The 27,974-nt window shown below is 32.6% G+C and overlaps 1 protein-coding gene across 12 annotated transcripts in view; it reads right to left on the reverse strand.

Moving 5' to 3' along the window:
* Positions 1-2,291: 2,291 nt before the first annotated feature.
* Positions 2,292-27,974, reverse strand: part of LOC129807839 (histone deacetylase 4) — a 134,084-nt gene continuing 108,401 nt past the window's right edge. For 6 of the 12 annotated variants that reach the window (XM_055857402.1, XM_055857397.1, XM_055857395.1 and 3 more), the window contains 8 exons: positions 26,548-26,706; positions 25,710-25,795; positions 25,501-25,632; positions 21,119-21,469; positions 20,600-21,055; positions 16,107-17,231; positions 12,027-12,160; positions 2,292-11,951 (listed from right to left, as the gene is read on the reverse strand). In XM_055857402.1, the coding sequence (XP_055713377.1) occupies positions 11,891-11,951; positions 12,027-12,160; positions 16,107-17,231; positions 20,600-21,055; positions 21,119-21,469; positions 25,501-25,632; positions 25,710-25,795; positions 26,548-26,706 (2,504 nt within the window). In that variant the 3' untranslated portion in view covers positions 2,292-11,890. Of the gene's footprint in view, positions 11,952-12,026; positions 12,161-16,106; positions 17,232-20,599; positions 21,470-25,500; positions 25,633-25,709; positions 25,796-26,547; positions 26,707-27,974 lie in introns of all 12 variants that reach the window. The other 6 variants (XM_055857401.1, XM_055857400.1, XM_055857393.1 and 3 more) reach the window with 1 other exon arrangement.

The following is a 27,974-nucleotide window of genomic DNA, read 5'->3' on the forward strand; positions in this document are numbered from 1 at the left end:
AATGGACTATTAAGGATAATTAATGAATTTGAATCAGAAGAACAAATTAAATTGGGTGCTATTAATGATTTTGAATCCTTCGAAATCTAAGCTAAAACCTCTTGTCTGAAGACGGTCTAACAGTATTATACGAGGTTTAGACCTAGCCATATGGCTTAACTGCTATAATTTCTTATCAGTCAAGTTTTCTTGGAAAAATTTTACTTAGGATTGAATTATTAAGGGCACTTGTTCTATTAGGTTCCAAAAAAACCAATAAAATTGGTTGCTATATAATATAGGATTTTGAGACCATCGGGAACTGGGCTAAACCTCTAGTCTGAAGACCATTTATTACAATATTATATGACAAATTTTGATTTTTTTATGTGGTAAATTCGGTTCGGTTTGGTAAATGATGCATTAAGATTCTGAGAAAATAATAAAATTGCTTGCTATTAAGGATTTTGAGACCCTTGGAAACTGGGCTAAACCTCTAGTCTGAAGACCGCCCTATGGATCCCATATATTTTTTCGGGGAACCAGAGACTAATTTAGACCTTATATTATAATTTGTTAAGAACAAATCTTTAAGACATTTCAAGTGTTCTAAAAACTTTCTTCGGGGTATAAGAGGCGTGGTTTCATTCTTTTGGAGTAGAGGACTTTTAGCCCCTCCCACCTACAGAAAAACCATTTGTACGGGTAGGGTTATTAGGTTCAGTGTTTCAAACATTCGACAGTGTTTTAGATAAGTTTTTTCAAAGATTTTCGAACCGCAGTAGAGCACAAATTTTTGCCAGATAAACTCCTAAATTAGGATGGAACGAAGGACTTACTATCAAACTTACCTTCTTCCCTATGAAAACAAGAGCAGAAAATCAAAGTCCATTTCGATTCGAGTAAAAAATTGTTAGATAAGCCCAATATTTGCTGAGATCGTGACGATTTTTCCACAGATCGTCAACTCGACACGATTTTTAAGAGTCCTCAGAACCTCTCCTGTTTTCGGCAAATTAGAACGCTTCACAGCATTCACAGTGATCACACGCTTTTCTTACAGAACAACAGAATCTTCGGTGAAATCGTCGAATCGACAGGATCTTTGTTAAGATCAAGAGATCAACAGAGTCTTTGCCGATATCGACAAATCGACAAAAACTCGGTTGAGATCGATAGATCGATATAATTTTTGCAGAAATCAAAAGAATCTGTGTTGAGATCGAGAGATCGCCAGAGTTTTTGTCGATATCGGCAAATAAGCACGATTAATTGATCGTAAGATCGACAAGATTTTTTATAGCAATCGACAAAAACTCGGTTGAGATCGACAGATCGATGTAATTTTTGCAGAAATCGAAAGGATCTGTGCTGAGATCAAGAGATCGCCAGGTCTTTGCTGAGGTCGAAAAATCAGCACGATTAACTGATATCGTAAGATCGACAAGATTTTTATAGAAATCGACAAAAACTTAGTTGAGATCGATAAATCGATATAATTTTTGCAGAAATCGGAAGGATCTGTGCTGACATCGAGAGATCGACAGTTTTTGCTGAAATCGATAAATCAAAACGGATTATGAGATCGAAAATTCGACTCGATTTGCATATTGCCGGGATCATAGTAATCGACAAATCAACACAATTTACTGAGATCAAGAGATTGATTTGATTTTTGTAGAGAACGACAGAATCCTTGTTAAGATGGACAAAATTTTTTCAAAGATCTACAAATAAAAACAATTTACTGTGATCGTGAGATCGACATGATATTTATAGAGATCGACAAATCAAAACGGTTTACTGAGATCGAAAGATCGACACGATTTTTGTAGCGATTTTGCAGAATCTTTGCTGTGATCGGTAAATCCGCAGAATTTACTGGGATCCAAAGATTGACTTGATTTTTGTAGAGATTAGCAGACACTGAGCTAAGATCCACAAATCAGAACGATCGGAACGATTTACTGAGATCACCAGATTTGTAGATGGACAGAATCTTTGTTGAAATGAACAAAATTCTTGCAAAGATCGACAAATCAGTACGATTTACTGATAGATCAAAAGACCGACTTGATTTTTTACTGATTTACTGAGATCGACAGATCGATTGCTGTCAGAATTATTGCAAAAGTGAACAGAAACTTTTCTGTGATTCAGCGATCGGTACAAAAAACGACAAATTAGCACTTTCGTGTAATAAAATTCTTTTCTAGGTTATGTAATCCCAGCGTATTTGCAACATAACCTCCTTTTGTTAACTCCTGCTCTTGGAGTGATTTCCTGCCGTAACCTTTGAGAAAAAAGACGAATTTTCCAAATGTAGATATTTTATTTGTATTGAATTGTCTCATCCAATCCAATTTCCCAAGAAAAACACCACAATTTTCTCCTTCCGTTCCAAATAAAAACTGATACCCATTTTTTCCAAGAGACATTTTGTTTTTTTCTCCTTCACTTCAAATATTTTTTTTTGTGTTGTACACTTAACAAATTTTTCTTTTTTTTTGTGTTAAATTCTGCAATAAACATTTAAAGATATTTCTCATGTTTTTCTCTCACATATTTCCACTTTTTTTTTTCATCAAATATATAAATTAACTATACACATTTATTTACAGTTAATAAATTAAAAATAAAAATTCGTTGGTTTATTGTAGAAATTTTTTATCTCAACATTCTTTATTTTCTTTCATTAATTTGTTGTTGTGTGATTCTCATGCTTTCTTACTGAACTGAAAGACTTTTCTAAAACATCATTTACAAGTTTTTTATAATTAACAAATATATATAATATAGATAATATAGGAAAGAAAAAAAAACATGAAATAAAATGTAGCAAAAGAGAAGATTTTTTTTTGTAATTTTTCATAATTTTTTTTTACTATACATAATTTAAAAATTCAATGGAATGTTGTGTAGCTGTTTTCTCGTGCTTTTCAGAGTTACTTTCTGGATTTTTTTCTTCGTCTAACTGCTCAAAAATATGGATTTTTTGTATATTTTTTTTTATCTTGTAAAACACTTTTTTTAAGCAAAAAACATGTAGCATTATTTTTTTTAAATCTCTTTAGCGAGAGTCTTTCTTGGACATCGAATATTACAAAGAGATTTTTGCAAGTGAGATCTTCTTGTCTGAACTGTTTTTTTTTCACCAAGGAAATCACATCGCTATCTTGCACAATTAACATTTTTTCCATTTAACAATTCATTTATAGATATTTTTTACGTGGTTTCTTATCTGGATTTCCATCTTCTGCTGTACCATCATCTTTAACATTTATATTCTCTATTTTTCGTCACATGGTTAGAAATATTACAACAAGAGTTCTCTTTGATTAATTAGATGTTCCTCATCCGAAAATTGTTTCATTTTCCTTTGTAATGGGCCCCATTTTAGTATTTGGTAAAGGTTATTTTGAAATGTGAGGTTATATCGAATCTAACCTCAAAATATTATTCGTAATTTACTGAGGATCCTTTATAACTTGACGAATTTAGTCAGAAAAAAGATCAAAAGCTATTTAAGCGATAAACAGGCTTGGGAACGAATCAAAATCGAGCTCGATGCTAAGGTTAAGAAGAACTGAAAGGTTATACTCGTTATACTGCTTGGCATTAAGCAATTTTGCATTTTAACTTAGAAGCTTAATCATGAAAACCATGAAAACAGTGAAGATACTAACCTAAAATTTACTTATAACGCATATTTTTGAGGTTAGCCATTCTTAGTCTAAGTCTAACCTCAAATTTGATTAAAACTAACCCTTTAAAATCAAACTCTAGATTAGACTGTTCGCGATAATGCTTCAAACGAACAGTGACACCACCAATTTAATAAGGACTAACCTAAAAAATAAACCATTTGAGGTTAGACAGTTCTAGAATGACGAGAAGAACAAGCCATTTTCAAATTTTATTCAAAAGAGCTTTCTGTGATTCAAGTTCATGAAAATATGTTTGTGATTAAAATTCCAATAAAGCAGAGTGACCTACACTATTATTAATATGCACTTTTTTGAGGTTAGCCTTTCGTACTTTGAGCTTACCCTTAAATTTGACTAAAACTAACCTTTTACAGTAGACTCTCGCTCAATCGGCTTTTTTTCAATCGGGCGAAAAATTTTGTTGACAATTTTCACGTTTAATTATGAAGCTAATTTGCTCAAATTCGCAGTAGTTTTTCCTATTTTATCAAGATGCTTTATAATTGAGCGCTTTTTGTGGAATTTACAAAGGTTTTGACGCTCAAATCTATCGATAAACCGGATGACATTTCGCCCCAAATGCCCATTTGAGAGAGAGTCTACTGTAGAACCAAACTTGAGGTTAGACTGTTCATAAACCGAATAACCTTTAATTCAATAAAATCTAACTTCTTCAAAACAATTTTGAGGTTAGATTGTTCGTGAAAGACGAACAGCATAATTTCACCTTATTTTATTCAATAAAAACCCTTCAATATTTTAATTTTATGAAAAACTGTTCGTGATTGAGATTACAATGAGCAGCCTAATCTCAATTTTGACTAAAATTAACCTCAAACTTGAGGTTAGGTTCATGATAATGCTTCACATGAACCGTTTAACCTTCAATTTAGTGATATCTAACCTTTGGAAATCAATTGAAAGGCTAGATTGCACGTGAATGACGAACAGCTTGATCTCAAAATTTATTTTAAGATATGTTATGAAAAACAGTTTGTGATTGAGATTGTAGCAAGCAGCCTGACCTCAAATATCACCATAAAATCCTTATAATTAAATTTGAGTTTCCATTGTTCGTCATGAAGCTTCTATCAGGTAACTTAATGTCAAAATTGATTATATCAAACCACTTATAATAAGATTTGATGTTGAACTGTTTATGATTGAGCTTTAAGGAACATCCTAACCTCAAACTTGATTGGAGTTAACTTCTTTTTTAATTGTTTTTATTGTGAGAATTTTACGAATTTTAGTTCAGTGTTAATTGTATTTATGTACAGAGAAATCTTCAATCAGAGCAAATGACATTCAAATCATCCAGTTTTTTCTCAGTGGATATAGGAAAAATTCCTGCCTCCACCCAGAATCGAACTGGAGACCTCTCGTTAACTAGACGAGTGCTCTACTAACTGATTTTTATAATCAAATTTGAGGTTAGACTAGAACGTAAATATTTCTCTGAAGAACTGCGTAACCTCCAATTTGAATAGAATTAACTTCAAGAAACTTTAACAAGGCCAAAGCCTAAGTGTTCTTCCTCCCGGGGTAACACCTTTTCACTAGGAATCACCGGATGACTCTTTGTTAAAATTATTGTGTGATTCTCATCAACATGAGAATTAATTTCTTCTAATAAAATTTGAGGTTAGATTGTCCGTAGTAGAGGAACATTCTAACCTCTCGAAAAGTATTTTCATGGTAACACCTTTACACTGTGTTTCCCTTGAGAAGTCTTTGACAAAATTATTGCACCAGATTCATTATCACCGAGTATTAACTTTTTTCAATCAAATTTTGATTGAAAGAATGAGGTTAGACTGTTAGTGATTGAGTGTTTCTGATGAACCACCTAACCTCAAATTCCATTAAAAGAGATTTTAAATTGTGAAAAGAAATGGTGCAACCACAATAAACTTCTTCATAACCTAAAATTTAACTTTTTTCATCTAAAACTTTAAAAAATCTGTTGTGATATCTGAAAGGAGGAATTAAGAAGAGTCAAAACACTTAAATTGTGATAGTTTTGTGAGGAAACTTTTGAAAACTGTCTCTCAGCAGAAGTCTTTCTAGTCAAATTTTATAGGCTTCTGATGAATAACCTAACCTCAAATTTGATTAGAAGAAGTTAAATTGCAATGTCAAATTACCATAAAATTGTTGCTGTTTTAAAAATTGCGAAAAGAAATTATGCAGGTTCAAAAACTCCACATCAAATTTCTTCATAACCTAAAAATTAAATATTATTTAAAAAGATCTTTTTTTTAGCTTCAATTTCAGAAATTTTGTTGTGATCTCTTAATTAATTTTTTATTCTTTAAAACTGTGAAGTGATCACCTGTCAAAATTGGTGAACGCTTCACTGAAGTGATATCAAAAGAAATTCTGTAACATTGCCATAGCTTCACGTGAAAGGATCACTTTGAGGTTATGTGTTTCACTTGTCAATTTTTCGGTGAAGATGATGTTATCACTCGGTGAAGCCAATGAATTTTTTTTCATACTCAGCTTGAAAAACAGCACTACATCATTTCTCATACACAATTTTAGTGTTTTCCATTATTATGTTTCAAACATTGATGAAAATCTTAAATTTAATAAAATTTTCAACACACTTCCCCTCTCTGCTTCACGCAAAGTTACAGAATAACTTTTCTAGCAGTCGTGAAGAGAAGCTCCTGAACCTTTCACTTGTGAATCGTTCACTAGTGAAGCGTTCACAGAGTTAGAGAATTCCTACCCTGGAAGGATATTCTTCAAAACATCCCCTCAAACGCAATAATCTACTAAAAATTCTTCGTGGTCAAGTTTGTGAGGTTAGTTAAAATAAAATATATTTTGAAAGGCAAAATTATCATAGAGAACCATCTGTTTTATCTCTAAATGGCCAAATTGGGAATAACAATTCCATTTCTGTTTACCCAATTAAATTAAACCCAAAATATTTGAGGTTAGGGTAAACATAACCTCACACTTTTCAAAATACCGCCCCTGCCAAATACAAAAATGGGAACAAAAGATGCGAAAATTGGGAGATTCAAAACATTTCTAACAATTTTTCTCCCTTTCATTGAACATTTGATATCTTTCAATCATTTGTCTCTCGATACTTGTTCATCGCGAAAAATCCACTGTGAGTGAAATTAAATGCTTTCTTTGCCAACAATTACAACAATAAAATGTTCCTAATATTAATTTTACTTATTTTTTTTTCTTCTTTGTATCCTAAAATATTTCTGTGTGTAAATTTTTGTGTTTTTCACTTGTGATTCATTTTTTTTTTTTTGCAAAATTTTCTTTCACTTGAACACCGTGTGAATGTGCTTATTTGTTCAGTTTTTTGTTTTTGATAAAAATTTGATAAAAAACATTCTGTCATCTTTTTCCCGGGCATCTCTCCGCACAATCAAAACCGTTCCTAGCTATTCTTTCAGCAAAAATATTTCTTTTTTTGAAAAATTCCTATCTTAATTAAACTTTCCCACCCAACCAACAAAAAAAAGTCCTGCACCATTTTTTTTTGCAAAAAAATTGATCTTTTGTTAAAAAAGATTCCACAATTAATCGTAACGTTTATTGTACAAAATACTTTATATCTCTGTTAATTATTATTTAAAAAAATATACATTCAATTAATATAATTTCCTTTAGTTAATATTTTCTTTTTTCTCTTTTTTAAATGTATCTACATTCAATATTTTATTTTCTTTATACCTCTCTTCTTTTTTAAATATTTATTCTTAACGATTATTGTTATTCTGCTGTTTTTTTTTAAATCTTATACCACATTTTATTTTACTTTTTAATTAAAATGATTACTTTCTTCTTCAAAAGATATCCGTAATATTTTTATCACGTACAACAATTATTCAATTATTATTATTTTTTTATTTTCTGTATTTTTTTTAAATATTTAATTATCTATTTTTTATCAATTTCTTTTATTGTGTTTGTGTATTGAAAGTAATTGTAGAATTAGCGAAAAGGAAAGAATATTTATGGCTGCTTACGTCATGGAATTTGCTTTTGTATTATCCGCAATTTTGTTTTATTTTATTTATTTATTTTTTTTTGTAAATTACTTGCAGAAATTGCCCTAATAATGACCAGCGCACAATAACTTTTGTTTTTAAACATGTTTTCAGAATTTCCCATGAGAATGAGCAAGATGACTAGATCTAGATCTCACTCACTCTTATTGAAATGTCAAAAACATGTTTACTAAACAAAAGTTATTGTACGTTAGGCATAAATAATTTCCTGTGTTTTTTTTTGTTATTGTAAAACGTGTGTGCTCTTAGAAAATTATTTTCCTTCGATAGAAAATCCCCTATAAAGGAACTACAACAATTTGGAGAACAAGTGTATCTACTTAATTAATTTTTTGTAATGTCCCATTCAATTTTTTTTCTAATAAATTTTTATCATTCTATCCTAAAAACAAAATGTGTTCCTAAAAGACAACGTAAGATTTCTGAACGTCTGAAAAAATTGTGATTTCGGAAACTCTTTCTTTAAAAAAAAATTGTATTTTAAATCGACGAACCAGCATCGATTAATCCCTCTAAAAATAAAAATTAAAAAAAAAACTTTGTCTTAGAGAAAATCTGTTCTAAGTTTAGGTCGCTTAATCCAATATTTATCAATATAATTTTTATAGTTTCTACTAATTTCGGTTTTTGTTTTTTTTTTCCTTAAAATCTTCACATAATTAATTTTATTTAACCACAACAGATACTTTTTCTTTTTAAATAAATTTCAGATTTCATTTTCGTTGACGTACATTAAGGTCACTCAACATTTATTGATATAATTTTCTTGTCACGTATTCCCATCTTTTTTTTTCTTCATTAAACACTGCTTTTTTTAACCATTAATTTCTTTTTTATTTATTTCATAAACAGCACACAGATTAAATTTATGGAAATATTTGGTATTCTACCGTGATTTCCTATCAAAAAAATTTGCGTTTATGGATTAGGCACAATTAATTTTCTTTTAGATTTACGTTAAATGATGTCACCTTTATCAAAAGGATTTTTTTTTAATAAAAATCGATAGCTTGTAAATATATGAATATTTGTTTAAAAATTTTAAGTTTAGCCGTTGTCTGACAATTTATAAATTTTGTGGATTAAAAATGCTGTAATAAATAAATGAAAGGGCTTTATTCACTTACTTGGTGAAGATGTTGATTTAAAATTTTAGGTTATGTTTGACTTAACCTCAAAAACTCAAGATGTGGCAAAAATTCAGATGTTCCTGAGAAGTTTAACATCAAAGACAACTCTTCTTCCAGACTAAATTAGCAATACAATAATTCTCATTGTTTTTTCTTAGGTTACCCTCTTATTTGACCAACTCAGGTTAATTCGAAATTTTTTAGGTTATGTTTAGTCTAACTCTACAAGTTCAAGACAATCTAAGAACGGCAGAATATCTTAATTTGCAGCGTAGAACATTTTTAACAAATGTCCGTGACAGGGAAAGAAAACGGATGGCATTTTTTATTCTTTAAATTCTAACCTCAAAAATACAATAAATTCTGTCTGATTCTAATATTTTTAAAGTTTTTTTTTTTTCAAATTAAACTTTGAAATGGCTTAAAAGATAGCAGATTTTTGAATTATCTGAGAAAATTGCATTTTACAGGGAATTCTGCTTTCAAAGATATTCTCGGGACCGAAAAAAGCCCGTGAATTCACTCCAGTGATACAGAAAAATTGCATACCCACAGGAGATGCGTTTGGAATAAGTTACAGAAATGCCGTGATGTACTTACTCAAAACATTTTCGACGCCAACGGTTTGTAGAAAATATATTTCAAATTTGAGAAAATTTGCATAAGGGGCATTTCAATAATTATTTTATGAATGAGCTCCCAATAGTAGGCAATTAATAACAAATTCTTTCAATCCGTTTACACTTAAGCCAGAACTCCCTGTACTTTTTATTGGAAAATTCAGGAGTAATAAGATGATCTTTTTTCTAGGTTAAATCAAACATAACCTCAAACTATGGAAAAACACTTCTTTCAAAAAATGTGATTGACATTTCTCCGAGAGAAATTTATGAAGATGTCGTAAAGTACGTCATTATTGATGTAACAATGAAATTTGTTTATTCATGTTCGAAAAGTGCACACAGAATTTCGAATTTTCACTCTAAAAATTCACGCAAGGTTATAAAAGTTTATGAAATACCACAGTAAGAAGCTAAGAACTAGGAAGTAAGCCTCGTAGCTTTGATTTTCCCGATTTTCCTCATAACAAAGTGAAGACCGACACACGTTGATTTTCGAAACACTTCGAAATTCGAACAGGAAATGCCACAGTCACCACGTGAGCGAAATGTGAAGTAAGTAGAGAAAAATGATCAGATTCCAACTCTTCAGACTTTGAATATTGCATTTTTCGCATTCCTCAGGAAAAATACTTAAAAATTGATCATCATAATCTTGTTCAAAATAGATTTTTCGCTATAAGAAAAAACAAAAACTTGCAATATTCGAAGATCGGCGCGTTCAGTAGCTGATCATCTTCCCCTATAGATTTTCGAAACTGACTTTCGAATATATTTTTTTTTCTTTTGGTCAAACTGTTCAGAAAGTATCATTCATTTTAACATTTGCAGTCGAATTTTGAATATTGAAATGATTTTTTTTTAAATAAAATTTATTATTGATAATAAAAACCAATGCTTTTGAGCAAGTGCTCTTGACAGCAAAAAACTACATGAATAAAAATATAAAGATTTGTCAGAAAGCAAAGTTTACGTCCACCGCCGTCTTAGCGTTGGTGACCAAACTCCAGAGCCAAACGGTGGAAATGCTCTTTCATTTGAAAATATAAAACTTTCTGACATTTTAAGTGACTTTCTGACATTTTCGCGCAAGATTGTGATAATTTATGAAGTTTCCACGGAAGAGAAACTCATAAGTGAAAAAATACAGAAGATTCTCATGTACTCGAAACGTGGTATTTTTGTCATGCTATTTTGGTTAGCAATTTTTGGATATTTAACTGATTCTTGAACACGTTTTTGTTGTTTATGTTACGAAGGGTTAAGTCCTTTAAAAACTGACTGAATGATGTTTTGTGCATTGAACTTCTACTAAAGTTTCCTTTATTAATGTTATTTTATATAAAAATTTTAGTAATTCAACAAAAAATTTATCTCGGCTGAAGTATATCTTTAAGTCAAACGACTGAAGTATGCAAAGGTCACTGGGTTTTTGGTATATTTTCACTGGATGACTTTGAGCTTTTAAAATACCAGAAAACTTTTAATAGGTCACTGGTGTCGAACCAAAGCCCTCAGAGTCTTAGAGCTAACCCTGTATTAACTGTATCAATGACATCATTCCCCATAAAGGCTCCTCATGTGAAATCAATTGTGCCTAGCCCATAATATTCCCAGTATTACAAATATAACCAATCAATTGAGTTATTTTTACTGGAAAAAAGATCTCAAAAACCTCTTTCTTCCAAAAAACCACCAATAACTCAATTAAATGGCATTTTTTTTTTATTATACAATTACTTTTTCAGCTTAAGACAAAAAAAAAACGAGATTTTCTTTCGAAAAATATATAAAGCTTTGAGCAAATCACGATATATTTTCTCTTGTATTCACCTGCAATGAAAAGTTATTTCTCTTGTTTTTGTTTGATGTTTTTTTTAGAGAGAATAAATATAGATTTTCTTTTAATATTTCTTTAATAAACTGCTTGGCAGAAATCAATTCTCATTTTTTTCTTTTTAAATATGGACAATTATTACACACAGCTGAGAAATTTATCTCTTTTTTCTAACAATTGATTCATCCTCTTTTTCTTTTGTTATAAATATTTACCACAAATTAACGCCATTGACCAACAAATTTCTATATAGACTTTTTTCTTTTCCCACCTGCAACCCTCTTCAAAAAAATTTGTAATTAAACAACAAGTGTTAATATTGTATCTTCTCTCATACACGAAAATAGTAAATTTTATTGTTGATTTTTTTTCCATTGAAATTCTCTCCGTGCTATTTAACTTTATTTTTTTTTAAACTTCAATTAATCATGCAATATAAATACTTACAACGTATTTACGCTCCAAATGATTCTTCGTCTCCTCATCATTTTTCCTCCCTGTGACTCGATCATAAATGTATCTCTCTTTCTTTTTTGAGTGGAAAGAGTTTTCCGAGTTTTCAATTATTTTATTTGTCATCCTGATCCATGGGTTCCTCGGAATCTTCCCGAGAAAGATCCCTTGATGATCTGCAAGAACATTTTTTCTTGTTACATTTTTCTAAACATTCACATTGGGTTTTTTTTTTGGGGTATTTTTCTCACCTATGAAGTGATTGCATGGATAATCCAGCCATTGCAGTCACAGTATCAGATTCATCTCTTTCACTTGATAGTGCTTGAACGGCTGAGAATGCCACCGTATGAGCAAGTCTCTTAACAGCTGGCCAATGGCTCATCTGAGAATACAAAGAGAATTTCATACAGGATTCAGAGAATGATACTTTTTGCTTTTCTTAATACATAAATAGGGTAAATGTCCTAATTCGAAAGCATTTCCAGACGCTTTAACTTTGACAGAAGATTCAACACAATAAGTTCATATTTTTCTGAAGAGAATTACATAAATTTGCTCCTTGACTTCTAGAATGTTACTGTTTAGTGAAAATTCTTTAGATATAATTTGAAAACTTATTAAATACAAGAAAAATACGCGAATGTAAAATGCTTCTATTGGAAACATATTAATCTAAATGGAGACAAGGGAAAGGTTCTAATTGGAGACAAACAGAGTATTAGTGAAACCGCGACGAAAGGCTTCAAAAACCTTGTTGAGTTGCTCTTGAGAGCAGGATTTGTTCTTATTCCTGGTCTTTTCTCCTTTCCCATCTAAAACAATAGGAAAATCTCTCCAAAATAATCATATTTCCGGGGTTTCCTATTGAAGCATTTGCAGACACTTCAGTAAAACCCTTTTTGTTTACGAAATAGGTAATTATTTCATTTGAGAACTTCACATACCGTTAACAATAAAGATTAGCACTTTATTTAATTAAAATTAGCCAGAAATATGACATAAATATTAAACAAAACGAATAAACAACAGTCATTTTATTGTATTTTTCATTGGAAAACATGGTCGATCGATGAAAAATTCAATGGTGAAAAGGTACACTTTAAATTTTTCTGAGAAATTAACAAATTAAAATTTGTGAATATGAATGGATTTTCGCTCTTTTTGGAGCAAAATTAGCTAAATAATGAAACTGTGGTATAGAAAATATATAAATATAATAATTTAGTACTGTATTTATTATGAAAAATATGACGTTTCCATTTGGAGTAGCAAAAAATTTCCATTTAGAGCAGGTTTTGAATTAGCTTAATTTACCCTAATTCCAGTGAAAGTAATATGACTGTTTAGGTGATCATTTTCCATGAAAATTCCCCTTGCACTTTCTCTGCAAAATTCTGTTATTAATCGGAAAAAATCGAAAATTGAATCGAAATAGGCAAAGAACAGAAATTTGCAGGCAGTACTGAAGGATAGTCCATGATGTCACATAACCTAGCTTTTTATTAATACATAACCTTAAATATATCAATTCTTGTAACCGATAAAGTCAAGTCCATTAAAAAATTAATTTAAAATTCAAGAAGACGTTATTGTCTATATAGGGTAAGTGTACCAAATTCCGGCTAGCTTACAATTCCGGCCACATTTTTATTCCTCAAATTTCCATGAATTTTTAGTTTTTTGCTTATTATAGAGATTATACTATGCAATAAATTAACAAAAATGTAGCTTCGATAAACGAGAAGATGTTAAAAAGACTTTGGAAGGATTCCGAGGGCAAGGAACTATGAGAATGAAGGTGGCCGAAATAGGCCACCAAAGCTATGTCTATATTTTTATTCATTGTAAAATGGATTTAAAATGATTTTGAAGAAAATGAAGACGACAAACTGTCTACAAGGTTCCAAGTAACACTGCTTAAGAAAAATTAACAAAAAAAATCATTTAGTATGAAAAATATTACATTTTGAAATTGTGACTTTGGCGCTTGCATGCAACTATGCCGAAATTTGGCACACTCACCCTAATACACCATTTCATACCAAATTTTGTGTTCAGTAGAGCCCCGCTATAGTCCATCGCTCTATAGTCCACAATTGTGGAGCTCAGAGGCAAAATGACACATATCCTATGGCTAAAGCATAGGATATGTGTCATTTTGCCTCTGAGCTCCACAATTTATCGACCGTTGATTTCAAAACACTGATTTTAAGTTAGGTTATGTTTTTTAGTAGGCAACATGCAATGTTGTCATAATTATTTTAATATTTTTGGCAAACTTTATTGAGTACAGTTCTGTCTCTCTATATTCACACTCTCTATATGCACAGCTTTTGTGTCGGTTGCATTCAAAATCAATTTGTTTACATTTTGACAAAGTAATAAAGAAAATTATTTTCTTGGTAACTAATTTTTCTCGTTTTTAATTATCTTAATTTTATTTTTTCTGTCTCATATTATAGTTAAAATAACACGGGAAATTCTATAACAATAAAAAAATAATAATTTATTAAAAGAAGGAGAAAAACCGTTGGGAATTTCAAAAAAAAGTTGTGCATATTCAGAGAGAGAACTGTCAAAAAAAGTACCCAAACTGTGCATATAGCGAGACAGCACTGTAGTTGTGATAATTGCGATCCATAATGAAGAGAGCGAGGACAAGTACCACAATGGCAAAGAAAGTGGAAGCCGTCGAGCAATTTCAATACTAAATAATTTAGTTGATAATTTTAAAAAATGACATGGACTATAGTGGGACCCAAGTGTCAAATCTTGAACCAAATATGGCCTATAGCGAGGCTCTACTGTAAATTCGAAATTTCCATTTCGAATCTTACAAAATTTAACTCGAAATTACTGAATTACGCCTTTCAATTCCAGCTGGAAAATGAGTTTGCAGGCATTCCGAGTTTGCTCACATTAAGAAACTCACTTACAATAAGCTTGACCTAGATTTATCACCGCTTTTTTTCTCTCTATCTAAATAATGAGCTGGTTAGAAACTTGAATTTGGTATGTGTCTCCGCTAAAATGCTATTTTCACAAATTAATACGGATTGTGATAAAAACTAGAGATTTTTTTTAGGCTTTTGCAGTGTCATCGAATACGACCTTTTTAAATATTAATTGGAATACACTGAGGAAAAAGGGGGTGCGATTAACTTTTCTTCCTCATAATTTTAACACTTTATAGGTGTAAAAATATATCAACATTTTTTAGTGTTATTTTTACACCTTTTTAAGGATAAAATTAACATTAAAAGGGTAACTTCAACCCCTAATACACCTAAAAGGGGTAATGTTTACACCGATTTTGGATCAATACTGCAGGGTTCATTTATTTAATATATTTTAATATATTTAATTAATATATTTTATAGGGTTAATATATTTTAGAGGTAATCAAGGTCAACTTTTTCTTTTGCAAATCATCTCAACCAAAGTATATCCTTTAGTGAAAATACTAAAATGGAAATATTTATGCCGATTCTCTGCTCATTTAATTAAAAATAAATTTCATGGGAATGAATCTAGTGGAACTTTGCCATGGAAAGTTCGACGGGATGTCTTCAGATTTCCAAGGTAATAGAATTTTTTAGTTCCATTATTTTTCATGAGCATTCCCTTGCATTTCTTTTTGGGCGAATTTCATCCCTAAATGGAGAAATCGCCTTTATTTTGTGATTAAATTGGGAGAGCCTAAATGGAAACGTAACAGAAAATTTACACTGTTAACTTAGCTTTTTAGTAACACGATAACCTCAAATATATCAATAGCCAATAAGGTAATGTCATGAAAAATTGGTAAAATTTTGGAGGATATTATAGTCTACAATTTACCAAATTTGTATTTTGATACTAGCGCCCCTATTGGTGGTTTGATGAACCTACGTTGTCCCAAGAAATGTAGCATTTCCCAATCCCAAGACCTTTCATTATTTTCAAAGACCATCAAATTCTGATAATTACAAGAGAATTTACGGACATTTTAGGATTTTTTTTAACTCCTTCACTGTGAGAGAAATCCGAAAAAGTCAAAATGACATTCCGGAAATGTTAATTTTACCCTGCAGTATTGATCCAAAATCGGTGTAAATATTACCCTTTTTAGGTGTATTTGGGGTTAAAATTACCCTTTTGCATGTTAATTTTACTCTTAAAAAGGTGTAAAATTAATACTAAAAAATGTTGATATATTTTTACACCTAAAAAGTGTTAAAGTTATGAGGAAAAAAAGTCAGTCGCACCCTCTTTTTTTTCTCAGTGTTATAGCTCGGAAGGAACGTAGTAGGACCTGAAATTTTTTTAAAAAAAAGTTTTAAGCTTACCTGGATGGCAATTGTCTTCTGAATCGTCTCGATGGCGTTCTGACAAGGTGGCCTGGCGAGTTCGGTGTCAGCAATCTGACTGAGATCATCGCCCAGTAGAGCCCGGACGCACTCCTGAGCCGAGTCACAAATGGCCGGTAAATCGTATCCGCCTTCTAGGGCCAGAATCACCCTACCCTCAGCCAGTTGCATGAGTTCCCTGGTGAGATGGCCAAAACACGCCGGAGATACCATGTAGCCCCCCAAGGGCGGAGGATGTCCACTGGCAGCATCAAATCCTGCCGAAACCAGAACAATATCCGGTGCAAATTCCCTTGCGATGGGCATTACGACAGTCCGAAAAGCCGCTAGGTACTCAGCATCCCCGAGCGGAGGAGACAATCCTCCACTCCAGGCTACATTGACATTGAAACCCACTCCCGGACCAACTCCACATTCCGTTGGACCACCCGTGCCCGGAAAGAAATTCCCATCGTCATGACGATGGATTGAGAGATAGAGGACACTGGGATCATCATAGAAGACCTGCTGTGTCCCATTTCCATGATGTACATCCCAGTCCACAATCAATACCCTCCTCATTTCCGGAACACGTTGCCGCACTAACCTAGCAGCCACGGCAATGGAGTTGAAGAAACAGAAACCCATGGCAGCATCTGGTTCTGCATGATGCCCTGGCGGTCGTACCACTGCAAATCCATTCCGAATGTCTCCCTTGGCCGCCTTCATGGCCAAATCAATCACACATCCAGCCGCCATTCTGGCTGCTGCTGACGTATGATGCTCATTCCACGTGGTGTCCAGATCCACGCCCAATCCTCCGCATGCCAACCGGACAAAACTCACCCGACTGGCATCGAGTTTATGACGATTGAGCTGATTCGTCCCGAAGAGCATTGTGTGAGCTTCAGTGTGCACCGTCTGCAATTCTTCCTGTGTGGCTCGTCTGGCCCTCAGACGGTCACACCGACTGGCCAGACCCGTCTCCACCAGACGTGCCCACACACTCTGTAACCTCCCACTGTGCTCGGGATGCGAGGAATTGTCACCACAGATGCAGGCATGTTTCAGCATTTGGTTGTCGAAGGCCAGTCCTGTGGTGACATGAGTGGGTCCAGGAGCTCCCTGGAACCATTATTTAACATTAGCTACGCCAGTGAAAATTTTCCACCTTTCACAATTTATTTGGAAAAGTCAGAAAATTCTACTGGGATTTATTAAGAAGTCAATGGAAACAAGGTTATGTCCGTTATGTCAAAATGTGAGGTTATGCTGGGACTTAACCTCAAAATATTAATTTCGAATTTGGGTAGAGAAAATTTATCAAAATAAATTTTTTATACGTGATTCGGTCTTCTTAAAGCTTCTAAATGCGTTTTAGCACGTCTTTCATTTTGAAAGGAATCAAATTTTAAACCATGAAAGACACAAAATTCTAACCTCAAAGATGTGCCTCTAACTAAGTTAAAAAGTAAGATAATCCTAAAAAAATTCTTGACGAATTTAGGCATCTGCAAAAAAATAAATAATTATCTATGATAGGTCTAATTTTTCTATTTCGTGATTTTTCTGGAATTCAAGGTTATGTATAACCTAACCTTACTTTGTAGAAGACATTAAACATTAAACTTTAAAATAAACATGAAATTTTCTCAAATATTCCAAAAAAAATGGTAATCTTTAAACAGTGTTTAACAAAACACCATAGAATTATGAATGAAAGAAAAATATTTTTTGGATCTTATTTAGTTTTTGAGGTTAAAACTTGATTTTTTCAAATTTTAAGTACCTTTTTTATCAGATTTCACTGTATCGTGACTAAATTATTTTTCAAAAATTCCCTTGACGTTATATATTAAGAAATTCTACCATACAAAAAATAATGTCTTTAGTTTTTTTAGGCATTTTTTAACATAACCTAAAGCTTTTTACATTAACCTATTTCTCCAAATAAGGAATAAGATCCATTTTACAATTAGGTCAACCTTTCGGTTTCTTATGTAATATTTCAAATTAACCCATTTAGTAAATGTACCAGAAATACTTGAAATAGATTGTTCATATTTTGGAATTAGTTTCATACAGATTAATAGATGATTTTTTTGAAAAGAAAAAAAAAATTAATCTATCATGGGGGCGCGGGGAACCCTTGTCAAACACGCATCTTAACGATCACTGAATTTAAATTCTGTACATTAATTAATTACAAATTCTTTTGATTTATAGATAGAGTAACTATCTAAGAACACGAATTAGCAATCAGAATTCAAATCAGGAAAGAGGATGGAGGTCAATTTTAAGAAATTCGATGGGATGTCGTATTTTCCGTTCACCATTTTGAGCAAAAAAATAAAAAATAAAAAAACACCAAATTTTATTAAAATATCAGACAGACAGAGATTTTATTAAAATTTTGCATGACTTTCCGCGAAGCGAGAAAAGAACAACAAAATGTATTTCCATCGCTGTCGGACTATTTTTTTTCAAAGTAATTGAAAGACCAAAGTAACGAAAAATCCATTCCCGACAGAAATTCGGACATCAATTGCGCAGAAATAAATGATCAAAAATCGTCTACTTTTTGATTAATATATCAATCGATGGGTACGAATGGGTTAAATTGAGCTTAAATTCGAAAATTTGGTAACAATATCGGCTTAAATTAGTAGAATTCCGAATTTCGAATAGCATTTTTAAGGTTATGTACATCATAAGCTCGCATTGCAGAATAACTTCGTAATTCAAAAAGAAAATAGGTGTGATTAGAAGGAATCACACCTAATTAAAACAATTAGAAATTCAAATATGCGTCTAGAAAACCTTTTTCTCTTTTCTCAAATATTTTTAGGTTAAATTTTGATGAATATTGCATTTCTGAGGCATAGCGTTAGAAAAATATACAACGTATATTAAGTGGATAAATTAATATAGCGGCGATTTATAGATAAATTGTCCGTATAAAAAAAAACAAATTTTTTAAGGTTAAATCAAACATAACCTCAAATTTAAAATTAAAATCTTGGCTAATTTTGAGACATTTTCGTTAAAAAATCCCAGTTTTTCGTAATGATGAAACTTGTATTAAAAATATTTTTGTAATTGAAAAACTATTGAGATTTCTAACATTTTTCAATCTAAATCTTACCTTTTTAACCCAAAAACTAATTTAGACCATGTTCCTTTATACCCCATCCTAATCAAAATTTTGAATAGTAAAATTTATCGATTTTCTCAAGACAATTTTAGAACACGCCCATTATTTCTCAAGTCATTCGTACATATTTTATTGTGAACATGATAATCCATAAAAAAATCTGGTCATAAATAAGATAAAATATAAATTAGGTTTGCTGAATTTTATGGAGGGATACGGGAGGAGCTAAACCAAGAAATTTATGTTCTCAACTACGCCAATGACCACGCCCAATTTTGTGGATTATTCTCACAGTCATCTTTTTTTGAATTGTCTGGTAAGATTTTCGGAAATGCTTGATAATGCAAAAGTTTTAAAATCTTTTCGTTACAGTTATAATTATTTTCTTTCTTTATTCAAGTATTACAGGAGGCGTGGTCTATTTTTTATTGGGTGGAGCTTCTAGTTTTTTTCTTTTCCAGTGTAAAAATTGGACAAAGAACTATTGAACCAGGGGCTCATCAAGCGCAATAAAAAGTGAAGCTATTTTTCACTTTTCCTTGTAAAAATTTTGCATCTATTGCACTGCGACTTTAACAAATTTTCTCGTAGTTCTTGTATAATTTTGGCGAACATAATGAAATATATATTTTTAGATAGCTTTTAATTCACGATTTCGAAATATATCAGACTGATAAGTCAATTCTCTTTAGGAAAAAACTTGCCAATAGTCTTCAGTGCCTTTATGCAAAAACGTATGGAAAAATGAAATGTCGAGAGGCCCCTGATTGACTCATTTTGTTAATTCTAGGATTCAGCATTAATTGGCCATAACTTGCAAAAGGGGCGTCTCATTAAAGAATTTTGGGAGGAGCTTATCAGGACGGTTAATTGCTTTTTTGTCAAGGATATTTTTTAATTCACCCTTAGTTGATCATAATTAAGACAGAAAGCGCGTTCTAAAATTAGTTTTGGTCGAAACTGCTTGAGGACATCCAAAACTGCTTAGAGAAAGGTAAAAGGGGGCGTGGCCTAAAATTACTTATTAGCGGATCTCTTTCAGGATACTTCAACCCATTTTTTCTGCATTACGCCATTACAAAAAATACAAATTATTTCAGAGAACGGTGAAAATGCTCCTTGGAAAATCTCAGTGTTCGAAAATGCGTCATATCTTTTTAAAGTTCTAAAAAAAATAGGTAGAGGAAGGCTTTCAAGCTTTGCACATAATTCCTGAAATAAATAGGTCAGATTTGTTAAAGGAATATGGGGAAAATATAAAGTGTTCGAAGGCTAGAAAGTATACGGAGCTTGAAAGCCTTTCCCTAGAGAGGGCAATGAATATTTCAAAGGGACTCACCCCAGTCAAACTCCGCCGATGTGGCACTGTGAGATTCACCGGAGGCGGGCTATTGTCCAGGGAGTGCTGTCCTGTATCCGGGATACTGCAGGGTGGCTGCTGTCCCAGATGCACCAACGGACTGGATAGTGTCCGTGACAGTGGCTTTACGAATCCCCTGGTGAAGGGATCATCCACAGAAATGTGCATAGACTGCCTAATGAGGAGTTCACGCTGTTGCTTGAGATACTCCTGATCTCTCAGCCTCTCCTCACTCTGACGCTGGGCAGCACTCGTGATAACACTACTGGTAAGTACAGTTTTCGGTGGTTGCTTCTTGTCAGTCAAGTCAATCACTTCTCCAGACTCCTCCTCCTTCAGCTGCGGCTCACGACTTCCGCCCACGCGCGTCAGCACTGTCTGCCGGATCTTCTGCGTAAGCAACAGATGCTGCTGCTCCATGGCCTGACGCTCAGCCTGCATGAGAGACAAGACTTCTACAAATCTTTGCCTGGACATCAAATCCCCCTCAAAACCTACATCACTGTTCTCGTAGTGAGTCTGACCAATGTTGACATTGCCAGCACCCGTGAGCATTGGATGCCCAAGTGGAAGGGGTGCTGACTGTGTCCTACCAAGTGGCCTGTGGCCCTGCTTATTGAGTCTCGCATGAGCCACTTGAGTGTCCGTAATTGGTTGCCCATAGAGTCCTGGCACTTGACCATGCATCGCCAAATGCGTAGCTGCCATGTGATGGATGTTGGATGGATGGAGATGCGAGGCCAGCTCAGCATGATGATCAATTGGTGGCATGGGATTATAGTAGGCCGCTCCAGCGGCAGCTGCTGCTGCTGCCATTTGAGCATGTGTCCGGAAATTCGAGAGAAGCGCCTATGGAATTGCCCAAAAAAAATCCCGAAATAAACACCTCTGTTCTACATAGCCATTTTTTGCAGAAATAACCTTGAATATTTCCTTTAAACCATTTTTTTCAAGGTCAAAATAAAACTAGCTCTAAAACCCATATTTTTCGACCAATTGTGATCAGTATGGGCTTATTCTAAAGGTTTTGGAATTCAGAATAAATCCAAATCGGTTTCAATCGGTCCTGTACCGGTAATTTACAGATAATTAATTTTTATTTGAAATTAAATTCTTCTATGCAATTTTAGCAAGATTGTGAAGTTTGTTACGGATATACATTTTAGGTTTTTCGAACCCTTAAGCCTAGGGATAATGTACGGTTCTCAGTAAGACGTGAGAACCATACCATAGAGCACTTTACAGTTAATCGTATACTTCATGAGAGCAATATGTATGCGCCATTAAGTCACATTGTCTGCTCTCATGAAGTAGTTTTAAACTTAATTTAAGTAAACCGTTCGTGCTTTGTTGAATTACACATTTATAAAGATTTATCACTTGAAGCTGGAAGTTGTAAAAAGCCAGTGATAAGCCTAGATCAGCTTATAGAGGTGCGATTCCTTCATTGCAAATTTGGATTGTGGCAAACTCGAACGATATTTATACATAAATAATGCAAATTGCGTTTAATAATTCTTAAGCTTTATGTAACATATTATCGTTATTAATAAGGAAAATTGGATGAGAAATGCATAAGTGTCTGAAAATCTTTGAAGTCGATTATCTCGGAAACTATGAAAGATAGAGGCCTCAAACTTTACGTTTATTTAGAGCCTTCTTCAGGCTTGAGATGTGCAAAATTTCACTTGAAAATAAGGAAAATTGGAAGAAAAATGCATAAAATGTCTAAAAAACTTTAAAATCGATTTTCTCGGAAACTATGAGAGATAGAGGCCTCAAACTTTACTCTTTCATGCTTGATATGTGCAAAATTTCACTTGAAACTAAGGAAAATTGGAAGAAAAATACATTAAAATTGTTTAAAAAACTTTGAAATCGATTTTCTCAGAAACTATGAGAGATCAAGGCTTCCAATTTGATAGCACACTAGAGTTTCGTTTAGGCTTAAGAAGTGCAAAACGCGAAAAATTTCGCGACCCGCGAAAATCCGCGAAAAATTTCGACCCGCGAAAATTCAAGAAAAATTTCGCGACCCGGGAAAATCCACGAAATTTTTCGCGATTTTTATCTGGTTTGGATAGTCTTTGGGAAGTATCACAGGACTCTTTTATTAACGCAGATTAATTCTGAACAGGTAATTCATAACCAGCTCGAAAACGCTTCGTGTGATTTTTTTTTCATTTTTGGACTTGGATATGTTTTAGAGATTACCCAGGCGGACATTTGACCATATACGAAAATACCGTTGAATCCTTAATAACGGTTTATCCAAAAATCAATTCTATCATTTTAAAATAATTTTAGAGCATCTTTTGAATGATTTATGAAACGGTTTAAATTGGTTGAGAAGAGGAAAATGGTAAATGATGCGAAAGTACTTTTGAGGTACCGTCGTTGCGGGTGACTTTGCACTTTTGTTCACTATTTTTCAACTTTACCCTTTAAAAGTGGATAGTTAAAATGAAAGGAGGGGGTCTAATGGATAAAATTATTTGTATTCAGTTGTTGGTGAATGAAAGGCTTGTATTGGGGATAAGCCGCATGTGATTTTGTACTTTTTGATAAATATAAAAAAATCAACAATTTCTAATAATATATGGTGAGAGATTTCTAATAAGATATGGTGCACGAGATCTACAAGATAGCGTGGTCACCATCTTGATTTGACGTTTCCGTTCGCCATTTTGAATAACTGTCAAAACCTAAAACTTATCCGATTGGGCTGAAATTTTAGTATGTTGTAACTGATGTCAACACCTTTTCAGAACATATCTATATTCCAGCCTACGTCAAACATTTACCTAGGTACAGAGACTCAAAGTTTAAAATTTTGAATATTCATATTTTGTCGGTGTTTATTTTTTAATCTAGAATATTTGAAAACTAAACAAAATAGCTCAGTAAGCATTAAAATACTTGAGGCTTTTATTTTATATATTTATTCACTCTTTTCTTAATTAAAATAAAATATAAACGAAAAATTTATATTATTATTTTATTTTTTATTCTTTGTAACAACAGTTTTTCAGATCCTAGAATAATATGCTATTATAAGCAAAAGTATTACTTTTCTTATTCATTGTTTGTTAGACTTATCACCTAACGATAGCACTGTCTTTTTTATGACGGTATCAATAAAGGAAGCCCCCCGTAGTTTTGTATTCATGAAAGTGTCAAAATTTTTAACTTGAAGCCCCTGTACCCAGACAATCCTGTGACCTAAATCGGATTATATTATTATCTGAAAAGGTCTTGACATCAGCTACAACATACTAAAATTTCAGCTCAATCGGACGAATTTTAGGCTTTGACAGTTATTCAAAATTGCTTAGAGAAACGTTAAAGCAAAATGGCGACCACGCCATCTTGTAGGTCTAGGCATTTTATCCTAAAACCCCGTATAAATGAATCATTTTTATTTAAGTACTTTTCTAACAATGCAGTTTTATAACATAAATCATACGTTGCTACAAAAAAATAGTGAACAATGGTATTTTAATTTAAAAAAATATATCAAAATCGAAATGGATTATTCAAACCTGATAAATTTAGAATAGATTTAGATAATTTATGACTCTGAAACCGCTTTTAGAATTTGAACTTCAGATAACTTTTTCACATGGCCCTTTTTGGACATAATAAGTGTATTTGCATTTTATTGAATATTATTGAAACTACAAGTATCCGTTTGAGGATCATTGTACGTTTCTTGGTATATGACATATCCCTACTCTGAAAAAAATGTTTTGTTAAACGAACAAATGGATTTTGTTGAAATTTTGCCAAAAGGATGTTATTTACCAATTTGACAAAACTTTTTCTTGCATTTTATATGGAAAAACGCCCTTTTCACAAACTTTTAACAAGATACAGTTGGCCGCCGATTTGACAAAACTTTTCCATATTCTGTATGGAAGAACATATTTTTTACAAACTTGTCTTGTTAATTTGACAAAACATTTTTTCAGAGTATATACTTTGACATGGTAGACCGGATCGGCGAAGAACATCAGTAAGTGCTAGAATTTAAGAAATCTTACGGATAGCAAAGTGCAGTCAACCCCTGAATGCAAAGTCACCCGCAACGACGGTATAGCATCTAAGTCACAAATTCGAGTATTTCGCAAAGCCTGGACACCTTGCCTCTCCTTTTTAAACCAGTTTAAAAAAAATGTCTCTAAAAGAGCACATTTTCTTTCCAGATAAAGGAAAATTGTTTTTGACAAAGTTATTGATCAGTGAATTTCCTTTCAGCGTCTTTTAGAGCAGAATCACATTGACAGTAAAATGCTCACCGTATTTCGTTAATTTACGTATTTTCATTGCAATTCTTACGCAAATTCTCGATTACCATATTACCTTATCTCATACTCAGTGGCACTAGGTGAAAATAATGTAAGAAAATTGAAGAAGAAATTGAAAGAAATTAATCGTACAGTTTTTTTTTGCTCACCGTTTATCGAATTTTCGTTTTATTTTTTCAATTTTCTTATATTATTTTCACCTAGTGCCACCGAGTATGAGATAAGGTAATACGGTAATGGAAAATTTGCGTAAGAATTGCAATGAAAATGCATAAATTAACGAAATACGGTGAGCCTACGGCGAGCATTTTACTGTCAATGTGCTTCTGCCCTTAATAAGAAGTTCTTCAAGCTGACCCTTTTGTCACATTTTGCCCCAGGTTCCCCTAATCACATTTTTTTTTTTAATTTTTATCGATAAAGTATCATCTTTCGATCACTCATTGCAAGTGTGATTCATGTCATCTTTCTTTCTTTTTTTTTTTGCAAATATCATCCGAGTTTATTTATATCAATCTACTGCGTTGATGATTAATCTTTGTGATAAGAAATTGCATTCATTGATAAACTTACCAAATTATTGGCATTGTGAGCATTGGCCAAGTGAGGTCTACCTAGAGAAATATTGGGCATCGATGGTGAACTGAACAGTGCCAGATCATTGATACTCCCCCGATTGCCCTGATAGTTGGGATCCTCATTTTCCTGCATGGACACAAACATTAAAGAAAAAAAAAACAACTCAATGAGCTTTTTCTGGTAGAAAGAATAAGGATACTAACCTCCTGAATTGGAGCACTTGTGGGTGAGCCTCGATTTGTCAGCGTAGGAGGTGAATTTGGACCAGAATCTGGCGTTGTTGTGCAATCTAGAGACACAAAACCCAAGAAAATTCAATGGATTTTCCTCTTTTTCATATTTAAAAAAAAATCATTGTAGCATTTTTGAGCACAATATATTGTCATTCCTAAATTTATTTTGTGGATTATTTTGGCAGAGAAAAATGTTAATTGAACGCAACATCATCATGCTCATAGTTTTCAATTAATTTCTATGCTTCTCTTTTTACGACTTTTAAATTATTCTTTTAGTTAGTGTTTAATTGATTCAGCAAATTTTTTGTGATTGTTCTTTTTTTAGTGCAAATAAAAAAATTAAAAAAAAAACACTCAAGACGCAAAAGGAAGAAATTAATTATGGTTTTTTTTTTAAGATAGATTTTATAAGTATTCTCACAATAAAAAGCGCGATACTTTAGGTGTAAATAATTATGTTTTCTTGTTGAGGAATTTTATCATTTATAGCCTTAGGGATTCTTCGAGGGTGTTCTATTATTTTTTTTTCTTGCGTGGGGGATAGCACAAAAGAAAGGAATTCTTTTTATTGCGGATAGAAAACAAAACTGCAGCTTCGCGTTTTTCTTTTCAATGGCTATTTTTGGGATCTGTTACAAAAAAAAATTCTCGCGCAAAATTGAGATAATATTTTTATGAAAAAAAATTGTAAATTAAAAAAAAAATTAAAACGTAGTAAATAAAAAATCAATTCCACTTTTCTCTCAATTCACTTCTTGTAAGTCGTTTGTTCTTTTTTTTTGGCTTTTGTGATTGTTGTACGTACTTGTCGGTGTTGCTAAGGCTGAATTTTGCTGTTTCTGTTGTCGTCTTTGGGCAGCCTGAAGAAGTCGTTCTTGCCGTCTAGCCGCCAATGGTCCATTCCTCGCCTTTCGCTCAATCACACTCTGTTTCAAGCGAATCTTCAGCAAATTCGGCTCCGATGCTGCAGCCAATCATTTCATTTAACCATTTTATTATTTCAAAATAACAATTAAATATTCTCTTCTCTTTGTCTTTTCTATATCTAATCATCATCTGGCTATGAAGAATTTTTCTCTCTCTAAAGGAATTCACAAGATTTCTCAACATTTTAATACCAAAAAAAAACACTTTCTCTCTCTCTCTTGTTTTTCTTCATTTAGAACTTTTATCACTTTCGCTCTCTCCATAATTAAAAATAAAAACAATCACAAGTGATTCAAACGACAAGAAAAAAATTGGCAAGGAAATAAATAAAACGAAGGGGCTATTAAGGAATCGAAAATGTTGGTAACTCATTCGGAGATGAGCGAGGAAGTTGTGTAAAAATTAAAGAATAATTAATAATTCACTCTTGGTTAGTGCACAAAATATTTTACTGTAATTTTTCTTTTTGCACGAAGAAAGTTCTTTGATCCATTGAGCAAGCAATAAAACTCTACCGATACAGCCTTCTTTAAAAATAAACCACGCCCCTTATAAAAAATCATTTCGAAAAGAAAATAGAATGGGACAAAATTCTTAATGTGATTAACACGATTCTACCAGACAATTTAAATTTGGAAGGCAGACAGAATAGCTCCTCCTATAAAAATACGCCACGCCCCTTAAAGAAACTTATTTCGAAAAATAAACTTGAATGCATTAAGTCTTGAATCTCCAACTTTTGCAGAAGAAAGTGACGGACGAAAAAAAATAAAATCATCATGAAATGCATTTGTAGATCAGCTAATAAGGCTTCATTTATCAAAAATACGCCACGCCCCTTAGCAAAATTATTTCGAAAAACAAACTAGAATGGATAAAAGTCAATTATTGGACATCTTGGTTGTAGAAGTGACGGATAAAAAAGAGAGAACACTCTCAAATGCATTTGTGGATCAGCTAATAAGGCTCCATGTATCAAAAATACGCCACACCCCTTAAAGAAACTTATTTCGAAAAATAAAGTAGAATGGATTAAAATCAATTATTGGATATACTAGTTGTAGAAGCAACTGTTGAAAAAAAATGAACCAACTTTCAAATGCATTTGTGGACCAGTCAATAAGATTCCATCTATAAAAAAGTACGCCACGCCCCTTAAAAAAATTATTTCGAAAAACAAACTTGAATGGATTAAAGTAAATTGTTGGATGGTCTGTTGTTGTAGAAGAAAGTGACAGACGAAAAAGAAGGAGAACATTCTCAAACGCATTTCTGGATTATCCAATAACGCTCCACCGATAAAAA

Source organism: Phlebotomus papatasi, chromosome 3, assembly GCF_024763615.1.
Source record: "Phlebotomus papatasi isolate M1 chromosome 3, Ppap_2.1, whole genome shotgun sequence".
Classification (NCBI taxonomy): Eukaryota; Metazoa; Arthropoda; class Insecta; order Diptera; family Psychodidae; genus Phlebotomus; species Phlebotomus papatasi.